This window comes from Alligator mississippiensis, chromosome 1 (genome assembly GCF_030867095.1).
Source record: "Alligator mississippiensis isolate rAllMis1 chromosome 1, rAllMis1, whole genome shotgun sequence".
NCBI classification, from domain to species: Eukaryota; Metazoa; Chordata; order Crocodylia; family Alligatoridae; genus Alligator; species Alligator mississippiensis.
This window is the reverse complement of record NC_081824.1, coordinates 231803502-231828905: the sequence shown is the minus strand read 5'-3', so window position 1 is coordinate 231828905 and position 25404 is coordinate 231803502. Positions and strand designations below refer to the sequence as shown.

At 49.7% G+C, this 25404-nt stretch overlaps 1 protein-coding gene across 1 annotated transcript; it reads left to right on the top strand.

Moving 5' to 3' along the window:
* Positions 1–425: 425 nt before the first annotated feature.
* Positions 426–9382, top strand: LOC132247666 (syncytin-A-like). The gene is made up of 2 exons (XM_059720258.1): positions 426–1025; positions 6759–9382. The coding sequence occupies exon 2, from the start codon at positions 7383–7385 to the stop codon at positions 8865–8867; it is 1485 nt and encodes a 494-aa protein (XP_059576241.1). The 5' UTR covers positions 426–1025; positions 6759–7382; the 3' UTR covers positions 8868–9382.
* The last annotated feature ends 16022 nt before the right edge of the window (positions 9383–25404 follow it).

The window sequence follows — 25404 nt, the reverse complement described above, 5'->3', positions numbered from 1 at the left end:
CAGCCTGAATTTTTCTCTTGCAGAGCTGGGGATTTCCTTATCCATGAGCGGGACCAGACAGCCCTTAAGGTCCCTCAAGCCCTTTGATGCTCTGTCTGTATAATTTATTGACTCCTGTGGGCAGCAGCCCAGGAACGCACACCACTCACCAGGGAAACATGCGTTACTTCCCCTTGGTAAGATCTGTGCCGCATCTCAGCCAATAAGGTTCAAGAATGCAAATGACCTGGAGGGGGAGACTAAGGATTGGCTGAGAGGGATGCTGGTGGCATTATGACATCAGCCTCCCAAGAGCAAGGTTTGGCTATTGAGTCACAAAGCCCTGGCTCAGGATGACCAGGGGGATACATACACCATCAAAGGGGCAGTGTGTGAGGGGACTGGATCCCAGGTGGATTATGCTGAAGCTGTGTGTCCCCAGTGTGGAATCAGAAAAAATATATGCCTTAAACTTTGATTATTTTAGTTATAAGATGACATAACCGCTTTGTGTAGAATTGCTGGCTCGGTACAGTAGAACAGATAAGGGCAAGTGTTTGTTCTTTGTAACTCTTCTGCAAATGCTTCGCTCACCGCGGCCTTGAAGGTAGAAAAAAAAAAAGTATGTACAAAGTAGATTTCCAGGTGCAAGAAGGAGGTTTGTGAACTAACCCTATCTCCCCCATAATTCCCATCCTGATAACAGCAAAGAAATAATGAAGTAATATTATAGCCGCTTTTCATGCTAATTTCACTATATGATCACGTGAGTTGTAAGCGACTGTTAAAAAGTATATAAGCCTCCTGATTTTGCTCTTGGGGGGGGACCCCTTCCAAGTGCTTGGGAAATCCATGTCACTTTGGAACTCCCCCTACAGCTGTAGTTTCTTTTGAATAAAAGCTTCTGCTGACCTGACCCAAAAGTACTCTGTGTGTGTTTCCACGACAATTCCTGGTGCCGTGACTCGGATCCAGAACACAGGCTGAGGAAGGAGGACCGCAGGCTACCCCCCCCCCCCCGAACCCTGAGGCGCCAAACTTGAGAGGTAAGAGACCTAATTCAAAATCTCTATTGGGGTTTCGGAGGAGGACTGCCTGTAGGCTCCCAACTTGGCCGTGGTAACTGGATCTGAACCTTGTTAAAACAGGTCAGTCTGAACCTTACTGCCGGCTAAAATTTTCTGTCTGGTAAAGGATCCCATTTTGTGTCTGGTAACGTACGTTTTAGGGAGAAACTGTTTGAGGCACCTTCATCCAACAGCACATCGGGCTTGTAGTTAATTAACTAAGGCGGTGTGGGGTAGGAGGTCTGGCTGACTGAATAAATGTGCATGTGTGTGTGTATTTAGAAATATGAGCCACTGACCAGGACTGAGACTACGGTTGGGCTCAGCCGCCCCAATTCTGCCTGACAGGGCAGTTTTGAAAGCAAGGGGGCCCAACTGGAACCTCGTGACCCAGTGGACAGGGCTTATTGAATGAATGTGTGTGTGTATTTAGAAATATGAGCCACTGACCAGGACTGAGACTACGGTTGGGTTCAGCCGCCCCAATTCTGCCTGACAGGGCAGTTTTGAAAGCAAGGGGACCCAACTGGAACCTCGTGACCCAGTGGACAGGGCGTCTGAGTGATTTTGTCTTTTCCAAACCCCTCGTCCCAGTAGCTTCTGCCGAAAGCAGAAGTGAAAGGATCCCTCTAGTGTTTCCCTCCCCATTTCCATTTTATGAGCCGGTGTCGGGTCAGAAGCCTTTTGTCTGGGCAGTGAAAAACTGCGGGGCAAGGCACTGAGCGGCCCGGACATCCTAAATAAGCCTCTCCTACGTCTCCCTGTGTGACTGAAAATGGGAACAAGTCAGTCTAAACAGGTTCCTGTCCCCCCTAAGGGGACTCCGGCGTACTTTATGTACACACACTATTCTCCCGAGACTTGCAAGTACCTGGATAAGTGGAACTGGTATACTAGGGATGATCCTGTGAAACATTTTCCACAGGAAGGAACATTTGATCAGGATAAAATAGTGCACTTGAGAGGGGCGTTAGAGTCCCGTGGATCCAAAACACCACAAAACCAGTGGGACGCGTTCTTTTATTGGTATGATGAAATGTCCAAAAGGCGAACAGAATCTCAAACTAGGAGCCTAAAAGACTCTCAAGAAAAATTAAAACAGCAGTTAAAAGCTGTTCGGGAGAAATTGGCTGCTCCCCCAAATTACACGCTGGCCACCGCTCCAATGTATCCAGCATTGCCCGGGGCGCCCCCACCACCGGAGCCAGCAGAGGATATCCTTGACCTTTGTTCGAACCCTGCTCTCCTGGGACTCCCACATCAGCAACAACCGGTTCAACATCAGGCTGCAGCCCAGGCTAGTGACCCATTAGCTGAAGCTCCTTCAGTAAATCCATCCACGGAGCTTAATAGTCCGGACTCATCCACCATATCTGCCACTCAATCATCACCAGTGTGGCAATTTACTCCTGGGTCACAACCCACCACAGGTGTATTTAGAAGAATGGGAATAGGCATGGAAAGATCTCCCATCAATCTGAGATCCCGAACTGCACAAGTTTACCCCCTAAGACAAATGCCAGGCATTGGCACCGATGGACAAAATATAGTAACTGTGCATGCACCCTGGACTCCAGGTGATCTCTACAATTTAACTCAAAAGTTCCCAAAAATCAGGGAAGACCCAGAAAAATTTCAGGAAGAATTGCAGACTGTTATAAATTATTATAATCCAACATGGGCTGACATTAATCAGCTCATGCGATCCATTTTGCCCAAGGAGACTATGCTACGTCTGTACGCTGCCTGTACTTGGCCAGATCAAAACCCAGGGATTGGCCAAGACTTTATTGACAAGAGAAATGCTTTGGTTCAGGCAGTTCTCACAATTTGCCCAAAAAAGGCAGACTGGACCAAAATAAATACCTGTAAACAAAACAAAAATGAACACCCCAGTGACTATTTAGAACGCCTCAAACAGGCATTTGAACGATACTCAGGAATGGATAACCCAGTCGGAAATGCTAAACAAGCAATAGTGGCAGCATTCGTCCAGGGACTTAACCCTAAAATTGCTGAGAAAATTCAAACAGTAATTATTGGCTGGGAAACTAAAGATTTGACCGAAGTCCTTGCTGCGGCTAACCATTTTCATAACAAATTGGAACGGTCTAAAGACAGTGCCGAGTTTAAGTTAATGGCCTTACAGATTTCTCAGTTGCAGGGTCCAGGTAGAGGAAGGGGACGAGGACGGGGAAGGGGAGGCCCGGGTAGATTCAGGGGAAGAGATAGATCCTTGAGCCCACAAAACCCAGGCTATGGGAACCAATGTCATTATTGCAAGCAAGAAGGACATTGGAAATCAGAATGCCCCAACCGCCCCGGCGAAGGACCCAGACCCCAGCCCCCACCTCCACTTCCTGTCAATTTTCCCAGTGTTGAATAGGACAGCCTGAGGGACAGTGACATCATTGCTCCTTTGCTTGCTACTGACCAATCTGGTCCGTTTGTTGAATGCCTTATTTCTGGTAAACCTGTCTCCTGTCTTGTCGACACCGGAGCGTCCCGCTCCACGCTAAAGGCTGCTGAGTTTCCTTTTCTACCTTATTCTCCTGAAACTGTAAATGCTGTCGGTATAGGCGGACAACCTATCCCACATCCCGTCTCTGAACCTGTCTCCATCTCTATTGGCCCTTTGTCTGAAAATCATGCCTTTCTTCTTAGCCCCTGTGCACCTGTCAACCTTCTTGGTAAGGACTTGCTGTGTAAACTGGGATGCGTGATTTATTGTAGCCCAGATGGTGTTTACCTTGAGGTACCGGAACATAGGGAAACCGAGCTTGTGGCTTTGCTAACCCAGGAGTACTCTGATTCTGACACTTCCTTCTTGCAAGAGGAACTGTTGGCACGAGTACCTCCACAGCTGTGGTCCACCCATGTGAATGAAGTGGGGCACATGCTGAGTGCTGAACCAGTGCGTATCATCCTGAACCCTGCCAAGCCACTTCCTCGTGTCCCACAGTACCCCATCTCAAAGGAAGCTGAGGAAGGGATCAAGCCTGTCGTTTCCTCACTCCTTGAGCAAGGGATTATTGTCCCAATACGCTCCCCTTGCAACACACCTATCCTACCTGTCAAAAAACCTGGTAAAGATACGTATCGCTTTGTGCAAGATCTTCGAGCTGTAAATGCCGCTGTGTTACCCGCTTTCCCCGTGGTCCCTAACCCTGCCACTATTCTTTCCTGTATCCCTTCAGATGCTACATATTTCACAGTAGTGGATCTTTGTTCTGCTTTTTTCTCTATCCCCGTTCATAAGGATAGCCAGTATCTGTTTGCATTTACTTATCAGGGATTTCAATATACCTGGACAAGACTCCCTCAGGGATATACAGAGTCCCCAACCCTGTTTTCCCAGATCCTAAAAAAAGATTTGGATCCTATCACGTGCAAAGGGGGGTCCACCCTTGTTCAGTACGTTGATGATCTATTGTTAGCCTCACCCACTTTAGAGGCCTGTGAGCAAGATACTTTGACACTCCTCACAGCTTTAGCTCAGAAAGGCCACAAGGCCTCAAAATCTAAATTGCAGCTCTGCAAGTCTAAGGTACATTATTTAGGGCATGATATCTCAGCAGGAGAACGACACCTTTCCCCTAGTAGAGTTGAAGCTATCCTCAACATTCCCAAACCTATGACTAGAAAACAGATGAGGGGATTCTTAGGTGCAACGGGTTATTGTAGACAGTGGATCCTGGGTTATGCTGCTTTCGCAAAACCCTTGCAAGCATTCACTCATGATACCACCCCGGAACCCCTCCCTTGGACTCCTGAAGCCGAACAAGCATTTGTGGTCCTTAAGCAAGCCCTCACTCTTGCTCCTGCTCTTGGACTTCCTAATTATAAGAAACCCTTTACCTTGTTTTGTCATGAACGGGAAGGAATCGCTTTAGGAGTACTCACTCAGCTGCATGGTGAAAAGCATCGCCCAATTGCATATTACAGCTCTGCCCTTGATCCCGTAGCTGCGGGACTTCCTCCTTGCCTCTGTTCAGTTGCAGCTGCTGCCTTGTTGGTTGAAAAGGCAGATTCTCTAGTTTTGGGACACTCTTTAACCGTTGCAGTTCCACATGCTGTGATGGCCCTTCTGCTCAAGGGCAAAACTCAGCACATTTCCAATTCCCGTCTTACTAAATATGAGAAACTTCTACTGTCAGCTGCAAATGTAACCTTAAATCGCTGTTCAATTCTGAATCCTGCGTCACTTCTGCCTATTGCCTCTGATGGTGAGCCTCATGATTGCCTGTCTATCACAACTCAATTGTTAACCCCTCGAACTGACCTCAAGGACATTCCTATCCCGAACTCTGACCTTGTTTTGTTTGTTGATGGTTCCTGTCTTAGAAATGATGCAGGCAAATTAGTTGCGGGATATGCAGTATGCACTCAGTATGCTGTTTTGGAAGCCTATTCTTTACCCCAAGCTCGTTCTGCTCAAGTTGCTGAACTCATTGCTTTAACACGTGCTTGCATTCTTGCAAAAAATCAAACCACAACCATTTATACTGACTCTAAGTATGCTTTTGGTGTTGTTCATGATTTTGGACAAATCTGGAAACAAAGAGGGTTCCTCACTTCATCAGGGACCCAAATCAGTCATGGTTATTATGTAAAAGCGCTCTTAAAAGCTGTTCAATTGCCTCTTGCTATTGCTATTGTCAAATGTAAAGCTCATGAGAAACCCTTTGATGATGTCACACGAGGAAATGATCTGGCAGACCGTTCTGCCAGAAATGCGGCCCTTTCTGGCCCACAGGCTCCTAACTCTGTTTTTGTTTGTTTTTCAGCAGACCAGTCTCCTTTGGCTAGCCTTTCAAGTCTGGCCCTTCTTCAAAATCAGGCCCCAAAAAAGGAAATAAATGACTGGCTGCGTGCAGGATGTTCACTGCACCCCGACTCTCTCTGGCGCTCCCCGGACGGCCGCCTGGTGGCGCCTAGAGAGCTTTTGCCACATCTTGCTCATTTAACCCACTCTGTGGCCCATACGAGCAAAGGAGGAATGATTGCTACAGTACAAAGAAATTGGTTTGCCCCAAATTTTCCTTCCATGGCACAACAGTACTGTAGCTCCTGTCCCATCTGCTTAGCTCACAACATTGGGCAACGGGTAAAAACGACACCCGCAGCCCATCCCCCTCCATGGGGACCGTTTGTAAATCTGCAAATTGATTTTGTGCAGCTACCTAAGTGCTGTTCTTATGAATACATTCTTGTTATTATTGATGTGTTCTCTGGATGGGTGGAAGCCTACCCATGCGTACGTGCTGATTCCATCACTGTAGCAAAGAAATTGCTCAAAGAATTCATCCCTAGATTTGGATTGCCTCTCACAATAGATAGTGACCGTGGCACCCATTTCACAGGACAGATAGTAAAAAACATCTGCCAAGCACTCAACATACAGCAACACCTACACTGTAGTTATCATCCACAGTCAAGTGGTGCTGTAGAACGTAAAAACTCTGATTTAAAAACGCGCATTTCGAAGATTTGTGCTGAAACAGGCCTCAAATGGCCTGATGCACTGCCCATTGCTCTTATGCACATTAGAAACACTGTTAACAGAAAACGTGGCCTAACCCCTTATGAAATACTCATGGCACGACCCATGAGGATGCCAGCTACACCACCTGTTGCCCCTCACCAAACAGACCTACAATTAACTGATGAAACTGTACTAAATTATTGCAAGGCATTAATGAAGTATGCCAGGTCTGTTCATTCACAGGTCCAAGAAGCCTTACCTCAACCACCGGATGTTCCCTGTCACAACCTCGAACCAGGGGATTGGATCTACGTAAAGGTCTATCAACGGAAAAACGCACTTCAACCCAGATGGAAAGGACCTTTCCAGGTACTTCTAACCACTAATTCTGCTGTTCGTTGCCAAGGTCACCAAACGTGGACTCACGCCTCGCACTGCAAGAAGGTATCACCTCCATTGGACCCCGAAGCAGCTGTATTCCAACCAAGGTTGGGATCTTTCCCTGAGGCCAAGGACAAAGACCCTCAGGACCTCACTCAGGCAAGTGAGGAGCATCAGGGTGCAAGTGCTAGTAACCTCTCCCCTGCACCCAACACCTCAGCCCAGCCGGATTCATCAGTTGAAGAACGAAGATATCATCTTCGGCCTCGAAGAAAGTGAATGCTCCCATTCAGAAGATCACCACCTCGATCAAGACCAAGAGCCGACATTATCAGTCCTTTAGGTAACTTGAGCCCAGAGGACGAAGAAAGACTTCGGCTGCCATCCTGGGTTTGGCTGGTAGTGTTCTTTTTCTTACTGGTACTGGTTATGTTTGTTGTTAAGATTCTTTGTCCCTCCTGTATCTAAAAATGGCACCGATATCCTTATATATCACACTTAGGTATCTCAGTATCACCCAAGGGGGGTGGGAGAAAAATTTGTATTTGCAGATCTCCCATGCGGTGGCTCAAGCTGGAAATAAAAGTGACTGCTGGATATGCTCTCACAGCCCAGCACACCTACACCAAGGAATCCCAATGATCGGAGTACCAATATCCCTCCAGCAATGGGGAACAATAAACGGCGGCTTCGTTAGACACTACTCGTTAGCTGCCCATCGGTCCGCTCCTAAAGAATGGAGGGCCGCCCCTGCTAACTGGATAATCTCCCCAAGAGTAGAGGCGCCTTTCTGTTACAGATCCAACAACACCGGAGCTTATAATAAAGCCACACCTGTAGGACACTACCCTCATTGCCTAACTACTCTAGATTATAGCCCTAGTAGCACCAGTGGAATCCTGTTGGGTAACGTACCCTCTCTCAATTGTACAGGATTCATGGTCTACAACTTTTCTAAGGAACCTCATGTTGCTCTCATTGCAAACAGATCAGAATTTTACATTCACTCCAATTTTACTTCTTGTAATATATCTCGGTCCAGCAGAATAATAGCTGAACGTGGACCGTCCTATACGATGCATATCAATCGAAAGTGCCGGATAGGGCACAACAACTGTCGAGATTTGAGTACCCTTTCTGCCCCAGGCCTTTACTGGCTCTGCGGAAACAGGGCTCATAAAATCTTGCCCTGGAATTGGGTGGGGGCATGCACTCTTGGACGTGTTATCCCTGGTTTCGAAATGCATAGTGCAATATATCTGGAACAAGTAAAAAATTTCAACCATCACATGAAAAGGGCGGTTAACCCCTTAGCTACCAGAAACACAGGGTTCCATCGATTTGTGAGAACCTTCATACCGTGGCTTAGAGTAAGAGAATTGGAACTAGCCATAATTAACATTTCAGCCACAATGGAAGCTATGGGAAATGCCACTGCGGATGCAATTCAGGCTCTGCAAAAAGAGATCTCCCAGATCTCACAAGTAACTATACAACACCGCATAGCCCTAGATTACCTATTGGTATCCCAGGGAGGAGTATGTGCCTTAGTAAACTCCACCTGTTGTGTCTATGTCAATCAGGACATGCGAATCGAAACTGACATTCGCAAAATCCGAAATCAGTTAAGGGTCCTACATCAAGTGGCCTCAGAAAATACTGACTGGGGTCTAGAAGAAATGTGGTCTTGGCTAACCTCCTGGCTCCCAGATTTCGGGGCCCTTGGCAAGAAAATCCTGTATGGAATATTGTTTGTCTTGATAGTTCTGATAATGTTCTATGTCTTAATGCAACTGATCCTCTGCTGCGTGAAAGCCAGCAGGGGAAGCTTTAGCAAGGCAAGAAAACCCACAGCAGAGTCTAGAATAATGGTGTTACAAAAGTGTGAGCAGATTGAAAGAAAACATGAAAGGCTGCATGATGAAATAGAGGGGCTCATGAGAATGGAAATTTAAGGCTAAAGTGAGACTAAATAGTCTCAAAGGGGGGGGCTGTGGAATCAGAAAAAATATATGCCTTAAACTTTGATTATTTTAGTTATAAGATGACATAACCGCTTTGTGTAGAATTGCTGGCTCGGTACAGTAGAACAGATAAGGGCAAGTGTTTGTTCTTTGTAACTCTTCTGCAAATGCTTCGCTCACCGCGGCCTTGAAGGTAAAAAAAAAAAAAAAAGTATGTACAAAGTAGATTTCCAGGTGCAAGAAGGAGGTTTGTGAACTAACCCTATCTCCCCCATAATTCCCATCCTGATAACAGCAAAGAAATAATGAAGTAATATTATAGCCGCTTTTCATGCTAATTTCACTATATGATCACGTGAGTTGTAAGCGACTGTTAAAAAGTATATAAGCCTCCTGATTTTGCTCTTGGGGGGGGACCCCTTCCAAGTGCTTGGGAAATCCATGTCACTTTGGAACTCCCCCTACAGCTGTAGTTTCTTTTGAATAAAAGCTTCTGCTGACCTGACCCAAAAGTACTCTGTGTGTGTTTCCACGACACCAGGTCAGGAGTGTCATTGGAAAGAAGACTGGGAGGCTCCCACAAATCCCAGGGACGAGAACTATCGAATGTCTGATACTGAGGGGAATAAGCTAAACTAGGCCTCATAAGGTCAATTACAAGATTTGGATCCACAAAGGAGATTCTGGGATGGCACTTGTCATTCTCACTCCACAGGCTCTTCACTATCCATAAGTCACTGCAGCATGAATCATCTTGCGGTCCATCCCACTCAGACTGGCTGGTAGGAGTATCCCTGTCCTCTGGTCACTCCAAACCAGGGCTTTGGGACTCAATGGTCAAAACCACCTCCCAATTACATGGTGGCATTATGACATCAGAGACAATCTCAGCCAATCCTCAGTCTCCTCTTCCAGCTCATTTGCATTCTCATATGTCATTGACTGAGGGTCCAGCTTTCACACTTGGGAAGTCAGACCAAGGCAAGAACATGGTTCCCTGGTCAGAGGTGCTGAGCGCTGCAGCCCCAGTGCAGTAATTGAGTCCTCAGTACATGGAAGATGTAGCTCAGGAGGTCTGGGCAGTGTGGGAGAAAGCTGGATGGAAGAAGGAGATGCCTGGGGAGACCTCCAGGAACAGGGAACAGGAAGGAGAGAGTGAGAGAGTTAGGGAAAGAAGAGGAACTGTGATTTGATAATGCCAGACTGCATTAGGACAGTGGAGGCCAGCTTCTCTCCACAGGCCCCTTCCTATCAAGGGGAACCTGCAGCATGAATCATCCTGGGGTCCCACTCACTCAGGTTGACTTTCAGGAGTATCCATGTCCCCTGGTCACCCAGGGCCAGGGCATTATGAATCTATAGTCATATCATCTCGTACTGCAGTAGTCAACCTTTGGCACATCTGACACAAGTGGGTGGCATGGACAGCCACTGTATCTCAAACTGGACTATGATGCAGCTGCTCCTTTAGGGTCAAAACATGATGCCAGCCCAAAGGTAGGTGCTAGAGGCCCTTTCCTGAAGGGTCTGTCCTCTTGCTTTGCAAGAATAAGGAATTGGGAGGCCTAGAATTACCCTGGAAGTGGAGACAGGGAAGGAGTCCCTCTCCTCACTGTTAGCTTAGAAATGGTATTTACAGGTTTGTTTTTTGGGGAATTGGCTTATAGGTATATTTCTATGCATTAGAATGGTTCAGGATGGACAGCAGGGGTTAACTGATTTCTAAGAAGTCTGGGTCTCACACACAGTTTCTCCAGCCTTGGAAGCAGACAAGCTGTCTAACGCAACAAGGCCAATGCATGGACAACATAGCCTGAAAACAGGAAAAGTATGTACTACGCTGCCCATAACACAAGATAAAGTGGCACCAGCTAACAAGGCCCCAGCGCCTTGGTTGAGGGTAGGCCAAAGCATCTCTAACATCATAATGTCCAGGGACTGACCTGGCACAGAGTAACAAGGGACAACCAATGCCCCCAGCTGCCAGTCTGTTATTCTCCCACCTGAGACTGGTTACATGAGAGCTGCTCTAGGAGCAACAGGGGCTGCAGAGTGGGAGACAAAGAGGCATCCCATGGAGATGTGTGGGTGCTGGACCTCCCTCCAGGGGCAGGAAAAGAGGTGGTGGGTGCAGAGCCCAGCTGGACTGGGAGGGGACTGCATGGGTGCACCAAAAGATGTGGGAAGTCAGTCCACCAGATGGAGAGGGCAGCTAAGGGCAGGAGCAACCAGTGCATGGTCTAATCTGCTCTAGGAAGTACACCCACCCATCTATACCACAGCCATCCCCCTCTGCAATCTCAGTATACATGGGCAATGTCTGCCCCTCACAGCTTCTGACACAACCACCCATCTGTACCCCCAACCCTTTCTCCAGCCACCTGATTCTCTGTCCTCATGCCTCATCCACTCCTCAATCTACCACCATAAACCATCCCTCTCACCCATACTCTTCAGACATCCCCAGTCTCACCTCTTGTACCTGTTGCTGATCTCCAGTCTCATTTCCTCTCATAACCTGAACCCAGACTACACACCTACTCCTTGGTTTACACTGATCAATCAGTGGTGCCTTGGCAGTTCATGACTGGAATGGGGACCCTGATTGGATCTCCTCGCAGTCACTTTTTGAGGGCACTTACTCAAGGCAAGGGAATGATGAGAGGGTAAATCACTGCCAGGTTCCCTGGGTGATTGCACAAGACAGAACCAGGTTGCTTCAGCCAACGTGGCCCCAGGAGGACTGACTCCTAACTTCCATAGCTTGGCAGGGAGTCGGAGGAGTGTGTCACTTGCACACTGATTGGAGTTGTCTCTGTCACCTCTGCAGAGTTGCAGAGGATGATGTTGACTTCTACATCATAGATTTGGAGTCCAGGGACCATGACCATCCGTGACTTTGCAGTGGATCCTGCCTCTTCACTGAACAAACAGCCTGGATGTGAACTGGGGTATCTTTGAAGTAGACATTCTAGATCACAGGAGCATGCAGAAAGCTGAGCTGCCCAGTGTGTGGCCCAGCTGGACAGTGAGAAGGCCAACCCCATTGAAGCCTTTGACTTCCTTGAACATCTTGTGAAGCTTGAAGACAACAGGAGAGAGAACCAGGAAGATGGAGAACTGCCATCCCCTGTACTGCCATCCCTTGGACATTAGGACCATGATGAGGAGGATGCAGGAAGGACTACAACATGGCTGGCTGGTCACAGAAGGTGAAAGCATCATCTGGAAAGGAAGCTTCTTCCAGCAGTGAGGAGAAATCTACAAGTAAAGGTCTTCTTCACTCACTGTGCCTATAACACTTTGCAGGTGGGTGTGTGAGAGTGTCCTACCCATGACACCATCCAGGCCTGGAATCTGAGGACTGGTTTTACCAAAAACAGGAGCAGCCTGGAGCAAGGTTCCCTCTAAAGTGCACACATGCGCAGCCGCGCACAAGTAAAAGGCTGGCCGCACACAAACTTTTTTAGGCCGTGCACCCACCGGGATAGGAGCTGGGCTGCAGCGTGGGACACTTACATGATGGTAAGTTCCTCCGAGAGGCGAGGTGGAGGCGGAGGTGGGAGCGGGAGTGGGAGCCTGGTGCGGGCTCCACCGGCACCAGGGAACTGCTCCGTTCCCCTGCTTTGCCTCAAAGAGCAAAGAGGCATGTGGCATCAGAGCAGGGGAGTGGAGCATTTCCCCGGAGCCAGTGGAGCCTTGGAGCAGTTCCCCAGAGCCGGCGGAGCCTATGCCAGCCCCCAGCCCCAGCATCCATCCCTGCCTTGCCTCACCTTAGGGAGGAGCCGCTGCCTGCCCCAAGTGAGGGTTTTGGGGCCCTGCACCTCTGGCCGCAGGCAGGCAAAACTCGGACATCTGACTCCCCAGGTACCTCTGCACTTTTACCTGCGCTGCTACATCCCCCTTCCCCTCACCCCCAGCCTGTCCCTCACCCCCTGATGCCTCCATTTCCATTTTCACCGACTGGCTTTCTTCTCTGCATTGTGTGCCAGGCCAGCCTCTGGCTTCTTTACTATTCCTTCAATCCAGGACCAGGAGACAGACGAACTGCACATACTTCCTCAGCCTGACAAATGATTTTTCAACCCAAAAGCTTCCTAAGATATATTTTTCTAGCTATTTTGTTTTTTTCATAATAAACGTATAAACATAAAAACACAAGATAAGCCATCACACACCATGAGTCACATATATCCAGCACAACGTCTTTACTTCTTGCTGTCAATTCCTTTATAAAAAGAAAGGCTCTGTGACAGTTCAGTCTGGGTACCCTTGATGCTGCTGCTGCTATTGGTGTTGAGCCTCAACACACACACACTGTCACCTATACCATGAGCTTTCCTTGTCACCAATTTGAGATGCAGTTTCCCAGAAACCCCTGCACCTATCTCCTTGAAACTTATCAGACATTGTGGCCTCAACAAGTGCTACCATCCCTGCAATTTTCATCCCACTGTGTCTTAACACACACACGTGACATAAGTTTTGCTTTCAGGAGTTTGAGGTGTAGTTTCCAAGAAACCCCTGCACCTATCTCCTTGACAGCTTGCAGGCTTTGTGGCTGCAGCAGAGGCTAGCAGGCCTGCAGCTTTCACACTGCTGCGCCCTAACACACGCAGTGTCACCCATGTCACGAGTTTTGCTTGTCTGCAACCAGTCTGCAGTTACCCAGAAACTCCTGCACCTATCTCCTTAAAATTTGGCAGACTTCATGCCCTCAGCAGCAGCTACCTTCCCTGCATGTTTCATCTGAATCAGCTAAAAAACCAACACTTATAGATATTTCATTGAATCCCCATTATACCCTATGGCCAAATCTCTGAAACTTTTCTGAATCGATTTGGGAGCTCCAAATCAATTTGGAAAGCCTAAAGCTTCTAGTGATTCCATTTGGATTCATAGATTCGGCCTCCAAATCATCCAAATCATCTCTGAATCTGAATCGGGATCTGAAGCTTTGCACAGCTCTAATTCCTGGTTCTAAGGAAATCTGAAGTGCACCACAAACCTGTGACCTGCACCAGATATTGGATCCCAACACTTGGTTCCATTTGATAATATCCAAAGAGGACACTGGGGAGGGAGGTTCTACAGCCTGGAGTGAAGTGAGAGTAACAAGGATTCAGGAGAGTATTAATTACCAGGTCAGGAGAAGAGTCCTGCATTCTTTCTGCCACTGGAACCCAATATGTCAGAGGCTGTAGGGGCAGGGAGGACAAATGGAAGCCCCTCACACCTTTTCCAAAACCTTGACCTCCTTTCTTTGCACCCAAAAGCTTCACATGCCTGCCACGGTGCCAGGGAATTCTCCCTCTGATTGGCTGTTGAGGGCTCTTATGTCACAGTGGCCACGAGCAGATGTCAGTTGCCCTGGGTTGCTGAGTCACAAAGCCCCAGAACAGATCTATCAGGGACACGGCCACCAAAGCCTGTCAGTCTGGTTGGGTCCTGATCACAGGTGGATCTTCCTCTACCTGAGCCTGGTGTCTATGACGAGAAAGCCAAAGTGTGAGTAGGAGGGAGGAAGATGGAGCTTCTTCAGGGGTGCCTTCACCTGCTATTTGGATAGAAGATACTGCTGCATCTCAGGAGGCAGCACCCCCTTGCCCTTGTCCCTCCTCAGCCTGGCACCAGTGGGAGCATTCCCAAAGGGAAGTCCTGCACGCACTCCAAAGCCCCCATCCCCCCAAAGCAGAGGCAAGCTACCCTGGAGTGGTTGGGAAAAGCTGCAGACAAAGTGGGGTGCGTTGCAAGGGCAAGCGAAATCACCCAGAGCCTTGGGGAGATGCTTACTCTGGATAGCCAGGCCTTCTCCTTAGTTGATCAGCCAGGGTTCAGGTAGCTCATGGCACTCGTGGCCCCATCCTATCAAGTGCCTGCATGCACCACCCTTAGCAGGATGGTGGTGCCCTCCCTGCAAGAGGCATGCAAAGAGTACTTGAGGGAGGAGCTGCAGAAGGCAGAGCTGCAGGTAGCCTTGCACTTCACCTCCAACATCTGGAGCAGCTGAGGTGGCAATCACACCTACCTCACCCTCACAAGGCACTGGTGCAATCAGTCAGGGCATCAGTGGGCTCTCCTTCAAGCTGAGGTGATGGATAAGTCCCACATAGCAAGAGAGACTGTGGTGGCCATGAACTTCATGGTACAGAGGTGGCTTGTTGAGCAGGGAGAGCTCACTCACAGGTTCATGGTCACCGACAATGAGGCCAATATGTTCAAGGCTGTCCATGATGCCAACTTTGTTGACATCCACTGCGTGGCACACAGGCTGCACCTCATAGTCAGGGACGCCTTGGAGAAGGATAGGGCTTCCAGTGATGGTGCTGTCACTACCACCCAGCTCATTTCAAAATGCAGGAAGGTGGTGGGCTACTTCCACTGCAGCATCAAGGGGGGGCAAAATGTTGTGGGAGAAACAGGTAGAGCTGAGCATCCCATAGCACAAAATCATGCAGGATGTGGAGACTCAGTGGAACTCCACATACCTGATGTTGGAAAGGCTGGTGGGGAACAACAAAAGGCCATCCATGAGATGGCCTTGCTCAGAGAGATTGGGATCAGCGGTCCCCTTAACAGATCTGAGTAGGATACCAACTCCCAGATCTTGGTGGTCCTCAAGCCCTTCTTGAGGCCACTGAGGCCCTCAGCACTTCTGATGCCCTCCTTAGCCAGGTGATCCCCACAATGAAGGAACTTGAGAACCAAATGGAGAAGTTCCAGGGGATCAATGTTCCTGGCTGGGGCAAGCCATTGTCACCAAATATGTAGGCACTGGTGAGGTGTCTGAAGGAGGGCATCAGGAGATGACTACATCTCTTGCGGTCCAATATGCTCCACGTGCTGGCAGGCATGTGAAACCTGACGGTGAAGGGGAGCATGTGCACTAGCAGCACCATAACCCTCAATCACTTGGTACAGATGCTGGTCAACAGAGTCGGAGAGCCAGAAGGGCAGAGGTGAGGGGATGTGGAAGAGGGGGATCCTCTTTCCCATGTCAGCACTTCCAGCACCAGGACCAGCCAGTCTCCTCCATGCCAGCCACTGGCAATGTGGACCAAGGGCATGGCTTTAATGCTGGGGTCCAGATGCACCAGACCCCAGCCTTGGGCAGGTAGCGCTGAGGCTTTGGTGGCTACCTATCTCGCCAAGGACGTGGAGCTGCTAGACTGCGACCCCTTGGCCTACTGGGCAAGCCACAGCCAGACGTGGCAGGATCTAGCCACGGTTGCCCAGCAACACCTGTCCTGTCCACTAACCAGTGTTCTGAGCAAGAGGGTGTTCAGCATTGCTGGGGATGTTGTGACACCCCACTGCACCTGCCTAGATCCTGGTTTGGTGCAGCAGCTGGTGTTCTTGAAAGTGAATCTCCCGCTGCTGGTGCTCCTCAAGCTCCACCTGCAGATGGAGTGACTGCCACCCTTCTCACTCTGTTTGCACCTATTTCCATTTTATTTTTTACACCAGTTACTGCCCCACTCTCAGAGCTGGAGGGGGCACTCACTGCATCACCAGCCAGCAGGGGAAGAACATGTCCCTGCTGAGGTCCCATGCCAGGACAAACTTGGAGGTATGGGCTAGGGCTGTGGGGATGGAGGAGACCCCAGCTCCTAGGCATGACCACTAAAACTGCACTCTGCCAGGGTTGGGGAGGCCTGGTGGGAATGCTGGCAGCACAGCAGCCCCCAGAAATTCCAGGACCAAGGATCCCCTAGTGAAAGGCGGGTAGGGGGTGCCATAACCTCCAGCTATCACATGAACATACAGAGTCCTGGCTGGGGAAACACCAGGCCAGTCAGGTCTTTGACAAGCCTGAGGCTCGCTGATTGCAGTGGAGTTGTTAGGCTCCAGGTGAGCTCAGCTTATCTGCCCGGGATGCCAGGTTTGGGTTGAAAAACCCATCATCAGGCTGAGGAAGCACCTGCAGTTGGTGTGTCTGTGTGTTGTTCCTGGATGGAAGGAATAGTAAAGGAGCCAGAGACTGGCCTGCCGTGCAATGCAGGCAAGAAAGCCAGTCAGTGAAAATGGAAATGGAGGCATCAGGGGGTGAGGGACAGGATGGGGTCAGGGAAGGGGGATGTAGCAGTGCAGGTAAAAGTGCAGAGGTTCCTGGGGAGTCAGATGTCCGGCAGGTCGCAGTATGTCAGAATTCCACTGTCAGTGTCTATATTGAGTCCATGAGTTTCTGTACCTAGGAGGCTGATGAAGTGGAGATCATAGACCCAGCTATGAAAAGTAGTTTGTAAATTCCCTCTCAGGATCAGGCCTGAGAGACTGGAGACAGAGTGATATTTTGTGAGGAATTTGCCCCCTCAGGTAGTTGGGTATTGCCTTTAATAGATTCTGGTATGCAGTTTTGGGGCATACTGGAGATTATTGGTAGGTTTTGTGTTTTGAGCTGTAGGAAGTTGACTTCAGTTCTGGTGATGAGGTTAGGTTAGCAAGGTTTGGTGCTTGTTTGAATTTACAAACCACTTTTCAGAGCTGGGCCTATGAACTTCGCTTCATCAGCCTCCTACATAGTAGGTACAGAAACTCATGGACTCAATATAGACAATTGAATTCTGACACACTACAACCTTCCAGACATCTGACTTCCCAGGTACCTCTGCACTTTTACCTGCGCTGCTACATCCCCCTCCCTCCCAACCTGTCCCTCACCCTCTGACACTTCCATTTCCATTTTCACTGACTGGCTTTCTTGCCTGAGTTGCATGCCAGGCCAGCCTCTGGTTTCTTTACTATTCCTTCCATCCAGAAACAGCACAGACACACCAATTGCAGGTGCTTCCTCAGCCTAATGAAGCGTTTCTCAACCCAAAAGCTTGCTAAGATATATTTCTATAAGTATTCATTTTGGTTTTTTTATTATAAACATAAAAACACAACATAACCCATCACACACCACAACTAACAGATCATTTATATATCCAAAACAACATCTCTATTTCTTCCATTTAATTCTTTTATAAAAATATTCATTTCAGTAATCATAAGTTCTTTAGCCACATCAAACAATCAAGGAAAACTCCTCTCCATAAAATAAAAACACAACTGCTCACTGTCCCGGCTTTCTCTAACTATTCAGTTGGTCTACTAAAAGATACCAGATTGACCCAAAAGACCTTGTCTGCCAGTGCCATGTCCCTTAGACCAACACCTCTAGCACCTGTCCCCAGTCAGCTGACCAGAAGGATGCAGGACCCTGGGCAGTGGGCACGTCTAAGCCCCAGGGCTGGGGCTGGCAGAGAGAGTTATCTGGCAGCTGCTGGAGAAGAAACTCCTTCAGGAGAGGAAAAAATGGCTCTAGTCTGTGACAGTTTGGCTGCCTGCGATGCTGCTGGTGCTACTGTGCTCCAGTGCACTGCAGTGCTTACCTGCTGTTATTTTAAGTGGTGGGCTGGACTGAAGCTGTAGAAGAGGAGGAGGACTCATTGGGGCACACTACTGTGTCATGTAGATGCCCCAGTGCCAGTGAGGGCATGCCTTAACACAGGAAATAAAACATCTCCCACCAGCCCTTGTCCCCTTGTATGAGCAATGGGGGTGACATGAGTTTCAATCCTGGGGAAACTCTTTCAGAAGATCATCAAGGAGCACACCTGTGATAGGCCAGCAGCAGGGATGATGCTTAAGGGCAACCAGCATGGTTTCATTAGGGGCAGGTCCTGCCAGACTAACCTGATTGGCTTCTACGATCAGGTCACAAAAGCATTGGATGCAGGTGTCGCCATGGATGTAGTCTTTCTGGACTTCAGCAAGGCCTTTGACACTGTCAACCACCCCATCCTCATTAAAAAACTTGGTGACTGTGGCATTGATGCCTACACAGTCAGATGGATTGCAAATTGGCTGAAGGGTCGTACTCAGAGGGTAGTCGTTTATAGATTCATAGATTCATAGATGTTAGGGTCGGAAGGGACCTCAATAGATCATCGAGTCCGACCCCCTGCATAAGCAGGAAAGAGTGCTGGGTCTAGATGACCCCAGCTAGATGCCTATCTAACCTCCTCTTGAAGACCCCCAGGGTAGGGGAGAGCACCACCTCCCTTGGGAGCCCGTTCCAGACTTTGGCCACTCTAACTGTGAAGAAGTTCTTCCTAATGTCCAATCTAAATCTGCTCTCTGCTAGCTTGTGGCCATTATTTCTTGTAACCCCCGGGGGCGCCTTGGTGAATAAATACTCACCAATTCCCTTCTGTGCCCCCGTGATGAACTTATAGGCAGCCACAAGGTCGCCTCTCAACTTTCTCTTGCGGAGGCTGAAAAGGTCCAGTTTCTCTAGTCTCTCCTCGTAGGGCTTGGTCTGTAGGCCCTTAACCATACGAGTGGCCCTTCTCTGGACCCTCTCCAAGTTATCCTCATCCTTCTTGAAGTGTGGCGCCTAGAATTGCACGCAGTACTCCAGCTGCAGTCTGACCAGCGCCCGATAGAGGGGAAGTATCACCTCTTTGGACCTATTCGTCATGCATCTGCTGATGCACGATAAAGTGCCATTGGCTTTTTTGATGGCTTCGTCACACTGCCGGCTCATGTTCATCTTGGAGTCCACTAGGACTCCAAGATCCCTTTCCACTTCCGTGCCACCCAGCAGGTCATTTCCTAGGCTGGAGGTGTGCTGGACATTTTTATTCCCTAGGTGCAGCACTTTGCATTTCTCGTTGTTGAACTGCATTCTGTTGTTTTCTGCCCACTTGTCCAACCTGTCCAGATCTGCTTGCAGCTGTTCCCTGCCCTCCGGCGTGTCCACATCTCCCCATAGCTTTGTGTCATCTGCAAACTTGGACAGAGTACATTTCACTCCCTCGTCCAAGTCACTGATGAACACATTAAAAAGTATCAGTCCAAGGACCGAGCCCTGCGGGACCCCACTGCCCACACCCTTCCAGGTCGAAACCGACCCATCCACCACGACTCTCTGGGTGCGACCCTCCAGCCAATTCGCCACCCACCGGACTGTGTAGTCATCCACGTCACAGCCTCTTAACTTGTTCACCAGTATGGGGTGGGATACCGTATCGAAAGCCTTCCTGAAGTCTAAGTATACGACATCCACCCCTCCTCCTGTGTCCAGGCATTTCTTAACCTGGTCATAAAAAGAGACTAGATTGGTCAGGCACGATCTGCCTGCCACGAACCCGTGCTGGTTTCCCCTCAGCATAATTTGTCCTGCCGGGCTCTCACAAATGTGAGCCTTGATAATTTTTTCAAAGACTTTGCCAAGGATGGAGGTGAGACTGACTGGCCTATAGTTGCCCGGGTCCTCCTTCCTCCCCTTTTTGAAAATGGAGACCACGTTGGCCCTTTTCCAGTCCTCCGGGACTTGGCCCATGCGCCACGAGCTTTCAAATATTCCCGCCAGTGGCTCTGCAATGATGTCAGCCAGTGCCTTCAGCACCCTCGGATGGAGCTCATCCGGGCCTGCCGACTTAAAGGCATCCAGTTCTTCCAAATGACTCGGCACTATCTCAGGGTCTACGCATGGTAGTCTGGCGCCTTGCTGCTGCCTCTCTACAACCCCAGTGAGAGACTTGTCGAGCCCCTCACTTAGGAACACTGAGGCAAAGAACTCGTTGAGGAGTTCAGCCTTGTCCCCCCTGTCCGTCACCAATTGCTTCTGCCCATTTAGTAGGAGTCCTATTCCTCCCTGGGCCTTCCTTTTACTCCCTATATATCTAAAAAACAATTTCTTGTTGTCCTTTATTTGGGATGCCATCCTCAGCTCCATGGTAGCTTTGGCCCGTCTAACTGCCTCCCTACAAGCATGAGCAGAGGAGGTATATTCGTCTTTGGTGATCTCTCCCTGTTTCCACTTTTTATGTGCTCCCGTTTTGGCCCTTAGGCTGCCCTGGATTTCTCTGGTCAGCCAGAGAAGCCTCCTGGCCCCTTTCCCTCTTTTGCCTCGCTCGGGGATCATCTTGCTTTGTGCCCGAAGGATCGTTTCCTTAAGGCACAGCCACCCTTCTTGGGCTCCCATCACTTCAAAACTCCTACTCTGGTGGACGGGTCTTTTTCGTCCTGGAGGGAAGTGGGCAGTGGAGTCCCCCAGGGCTCAGTCTTGGGCCAGCACTGTTCAATTTCTTTATTAATGACTTGGATGATGGGGTAAAAAGCAGCCTGTTTAAATTTGCTGATGATACCAAGATTTGGGGTGAGGTGGGCACACTGGTAGGGAAGGACAGATTACAGCAGAACCTGGACAGGTTACAGGGGTGGGCTAACGAAAATAGGATAGGTTTCAATACTGACAAGTGCGGGTGCTGCACTTGGGCAGTGGGAATCAGCAGCACACTTATAAGCTGGGAAACTCCCTTCTCGAGAGCACAGTGGCAGAAAGAGATCTTGGAGTCATTATTGACTCCAAGATGAGCATGGGCCGACAATGCGAGGTCATGGTCAGTAGGGCTAACCGTACCTTGTCGTGCATCCACAGATGCATCTCAAGCAGAGCCAAGGAGGTGATCCTCCCCCTCTATGCGACACTGGTCAGGCCACAGCTGGAGTACTGCATCCAGTTCTGGGCGCTGAACTTCAGGAGGGATGTGGACAGCATTGAGAGGATCCGGAGGAGGGCCACCCACATAATCCGGGGACAGCAGGGCAGACCCTATGAAGAGAGGCTACGGGACCTTAACCTGTTCAGCCTTCACAAAAGAAGGCTGAGGGGGGACCTGGTGGCCATCTACAAACTCACCACAGGGGATCAACAGGGTTTGGGAGAGACCCTGTACCCCATAGTGCCCCCCGGGGTAACAAGTGTGGCAGAAATGCCACTGTTTGTGCCCCTCTCCAGAGATCTGTCTCTGCCAGCGTGAGAGGCTGGTGTTGAATTCCTCAGGGCAGGGATCTTCCTCCATGTCTACATGACAAAAGCCTGGTGCCTCGGAGATGGATGCTCTGGTCACCTGGGGAGGGGGAGGGAAAAGCCCTGCTCACCAGCCCAGGTAGCCAGTGATGCTTTTTTAGATTGGTCGGCTTGTGGCCAGCACTGGCAGCTTTGATTGGACTGGGCTGCTGAGGTCAGAGAGGGGATAAAAAGGCCCAGGCCAGGAAGAAGAGGAGCCATTAGCCATGCGGTCACCCAGGTGAATCTGAAACTGGCTCTCTCTTCATAACCACATGCTCAAAGAGTGACCTGCCTCCAGAGGAAAACTCCAACCACCTCTGGATGATGCGTGTGAGTAAGCTACTCGAGATCTGACTAGATATTTAGCTTACAGTAACTCAGATGCGTGATCAAAAGGCTACCATCAGCCACACTGGTTTGCTCTATGGGATTCCTCTGATATTCCTCTGATATTTCCATGATACTGCTCTACCTTTTACCCTGTTTTTTTCACCCTACCCCCTGTAATCAATAAAGTTCTCCTTGTGACCGGTGTGGGAGACTTATTGAGGGGTGGGTCCAAATTATGCCTAGGAGGCCCCTTAGGTCTGTGGACTAAGGGAGGCTTTCCTGATAAGCCCCTGACTTGGGAAAGTGCCCCAAGTGCCTGTATTGGGTCTAGTACCCATTGGACGAACAGGCCTGTGTTTTCCAACGTGCGCAAAGCCAGAATTGAGTCCAGAGCCTTGGATGGTGGCAGCGGGAACCCCAGGCTAGCGGATGTGCTCCAGGGAAGGGGTCGGCCAGACGTGAGGCACCCAAGGGAGGCACTCGGAGCCTGGAAGGTGGTCAGGTGCAGTGAGGTGGGTGGCTCAACACAGGAGCACCCCCTACTGGCCCACCACAACAAGGAATAACAGCCACAAATTGTTATACAGTAGGTTTAGACTAGACATCTGAAGGCACTACTTCACAGTTAGGGCAGCTAGGATCTGGAACCAACTTCCAAGGGAAGTGGTGATGGCTCCTACCCTAGGGGTCTTTAATAGAAGGCTTGATGTCTACCTGGCTGGGGTCATTTGAGCCCAGTTTTCTCTCCTGCCCAAGGCAGGGGGTCAGACTTGGTGATCTACAAGGTCCCTTCCAAACCTACTTCTATGAATCTATGAATTATAGGAGAGGAGGGGTGTGGCAGGCCAGTAGGGGGAGCTCCTGCATTGAGCCTCCCACCTCACTACGCCCGTCCACCTGCCGGACTCCACCTGTCTCCCCAGGGGCACCTAAGCCCTAGCAGACCCCCTTTCTAGCCCCACCGCAGAGTCCAGGGGTAACGTGCTGCCACCATCCCGAAAGGGTACCTTCTAGGTTCTGTGTCCTCAGGGAAACACAGGCTTAATAGTCCTATGAGTACTCGACACAATCCAAGCACTTGGAGCTCCTCCCCAAGTCAGGGGCCAAAAAGGATAGTCTCCCTTAGTCCGCAGACCTAACGGGCCTCCTAGGCATAATTAAACCCACCCCTCAATAAGTTTCCTACACCAGTCACAAAGGAGAACTTTATTGGTTACAAAGGGTAGGGTTAGAATAGGGTAAGAGGTAGAGCACTATCAAGGGATTACCATTGAGCAAAACAGTCTGGCTGAGGTAGCCGTTTGATACGCAAATGCATCACTGTGAGCTGACTAGCTCTCTAGAAACACTTACAAGTATCATTCAGAAGATGGTAGAGATCTGGCTCGGAGATTTCCAGAGAGAGAGCATTTCAGATGGATCAGACTCTCTCCCTGTGTCCTGATGCTTGTGTCATGCTGGTAAAATGGCTTCTCTCCCCCTTCTCCTTGGACCAGGCCATTATATAGCCTTTCTTACCTCAGCAGCCCAGCCCAATAGAAGCCAGCAGTGTTGGCAACTAGCCAACCGATTTAAAAAGGATCACTGGTCATCTGGTCAGAGGATCAGGGGTTTTTCCCTCCCCCACTCAGGTGACCAGAGGGACTGCAGCCTCAGCACCAGGATTTTGCACGTGGGCAAGGAGGAAAATCCCCCCTCCCTTACGAATTCAACCCCCATGTCCCAAGCTGACCGGGACAGGTTTGTGGAGAGAGACACAGACGGTGGCACTTCTGCCACAAGGGGAACATGTGACCCATACTCTGGAGAGCGAGGCTGGGGTGTGGCGAAAATACAGGCCCTTATTTAGGATTTTCATACCCCCTCCTCCACCAATATCTGGGCTGCAAACCATCTTTCTGGGCCCCTGGCTGCCTTGGAACCTCTAAAACTGTCTCCATACTCTGAACCTCAGACTTGGACCATCCTGCCCAGTACCTACTTGCTCTTGTTAGCATTTGCTCCTGTTCCCTGTTGGATGTCCTGACCTGGATCAACCTCTTTCCTTGACAATTGCCTCATCTCCCTATTAAGTTCAATCCCTGACTTTGACCTTGGCCTCTCCTCCCCTCCTCCACTAAATCCCTGACCAAATATGATCCTCTCAGACTGACCATCTGTACCCTGGACACACCTTACTGCAGGAAGCCCTGGCTACTGCTCTGAGATGTGCGGCTCCTGACCACAGTGTGGACAGAAATGGGACCTGCACTGGGTGAGTGGCCGCCATGGAGTGGACCTGGGAGGCTGCTGTCAAGACCAGGGTGGTGGTGACAAGAGTGAAGCAACTGGACACAAGTGTGTGCAACACAGCTACTCCTCTGAGACAAATTCTTTCTTATGAACTAACCAGACCAGCATTTCAGACCCTTTGGAGAGGATATTGTATGCACTGTAACAGACTCCGAATTGCATGGCCTTTCAGTGACATTAGTGGGCCTCATGCTTTTGGGCTGCCCTCAAAACCCATGCCCTGATGCTCCATAGTTTGGACCAGAGACTAGGGAACCAATGGTAAAAAGATTCAGATTCCCACAATGCCAGGCGGCATCCACAGGACACCTAGCTGCTTCCTCCTTGCAAAGGGCCTGAATTCATATCTGGAGCTGAAATGTAAATCATTCCAGTTCATGTCACTTGGGCCAGGCCTTTGACTTAATAATTTCAAGGCCTCTCCTCAGCACAGTAACACCAGCACTGGAACCAGCAGCGTCCTTGGTGCTCAGCCCTCCCCTTGGATGCTGAGGGGAGGAGGCACAGTGTGTGACTGGCATCCAACCTCCCTCAGAGCAGGGACAGACTCTTTTAACTGTACACCATGTGCTGGGCTCAGCAGGAGCTCCCTCCACCCCACTAAGCTGCTGCACAACACACAGGATCAGAGGTGCCCAGGAGATCTGATCGCTGCTGTTTTCTCAGTAACATGCATTTCCCCAGGCCCAATAGGCAGACTAGGACAACAAAGGCTAGATGCCATTACTCCAGCAAGTGCCCGCATCCCCTTTCCAATGGCACTCCTAACCCAGGTACACCCCACAGGTCCCTTTGGAGCATGGACCACTTCCTTCTGCCATCAGACCCGCCAAGGCATGCACACCCATTCCTGACCACCTCACCCGCATTACTCATACAGAGGGACAAGGGCTGGTGTGAAATGTTTTATTTGCAGAACCAAGGTGAAATTCCTGTAGAAATTAGACACTGTGGAGTGTCCCCAGGAGACCTCAGGAAAGCCCAGCCCTCAAGGCTCCTGCAGTTCAGCCGGACCAGACTCTTCCTTGTATACAAAAGGAGGCACCTGTGCTTGGGGAG

Bases quoted from the DNA above. Each gene is read 5' to 3' on its own strand.
- LOC132247666 (XM_059720258.1), top strand. From the start codon at position 7,383: ATGGCACCGATATCCTTATATATCACACTTAGGTATCTCAGTATCACC.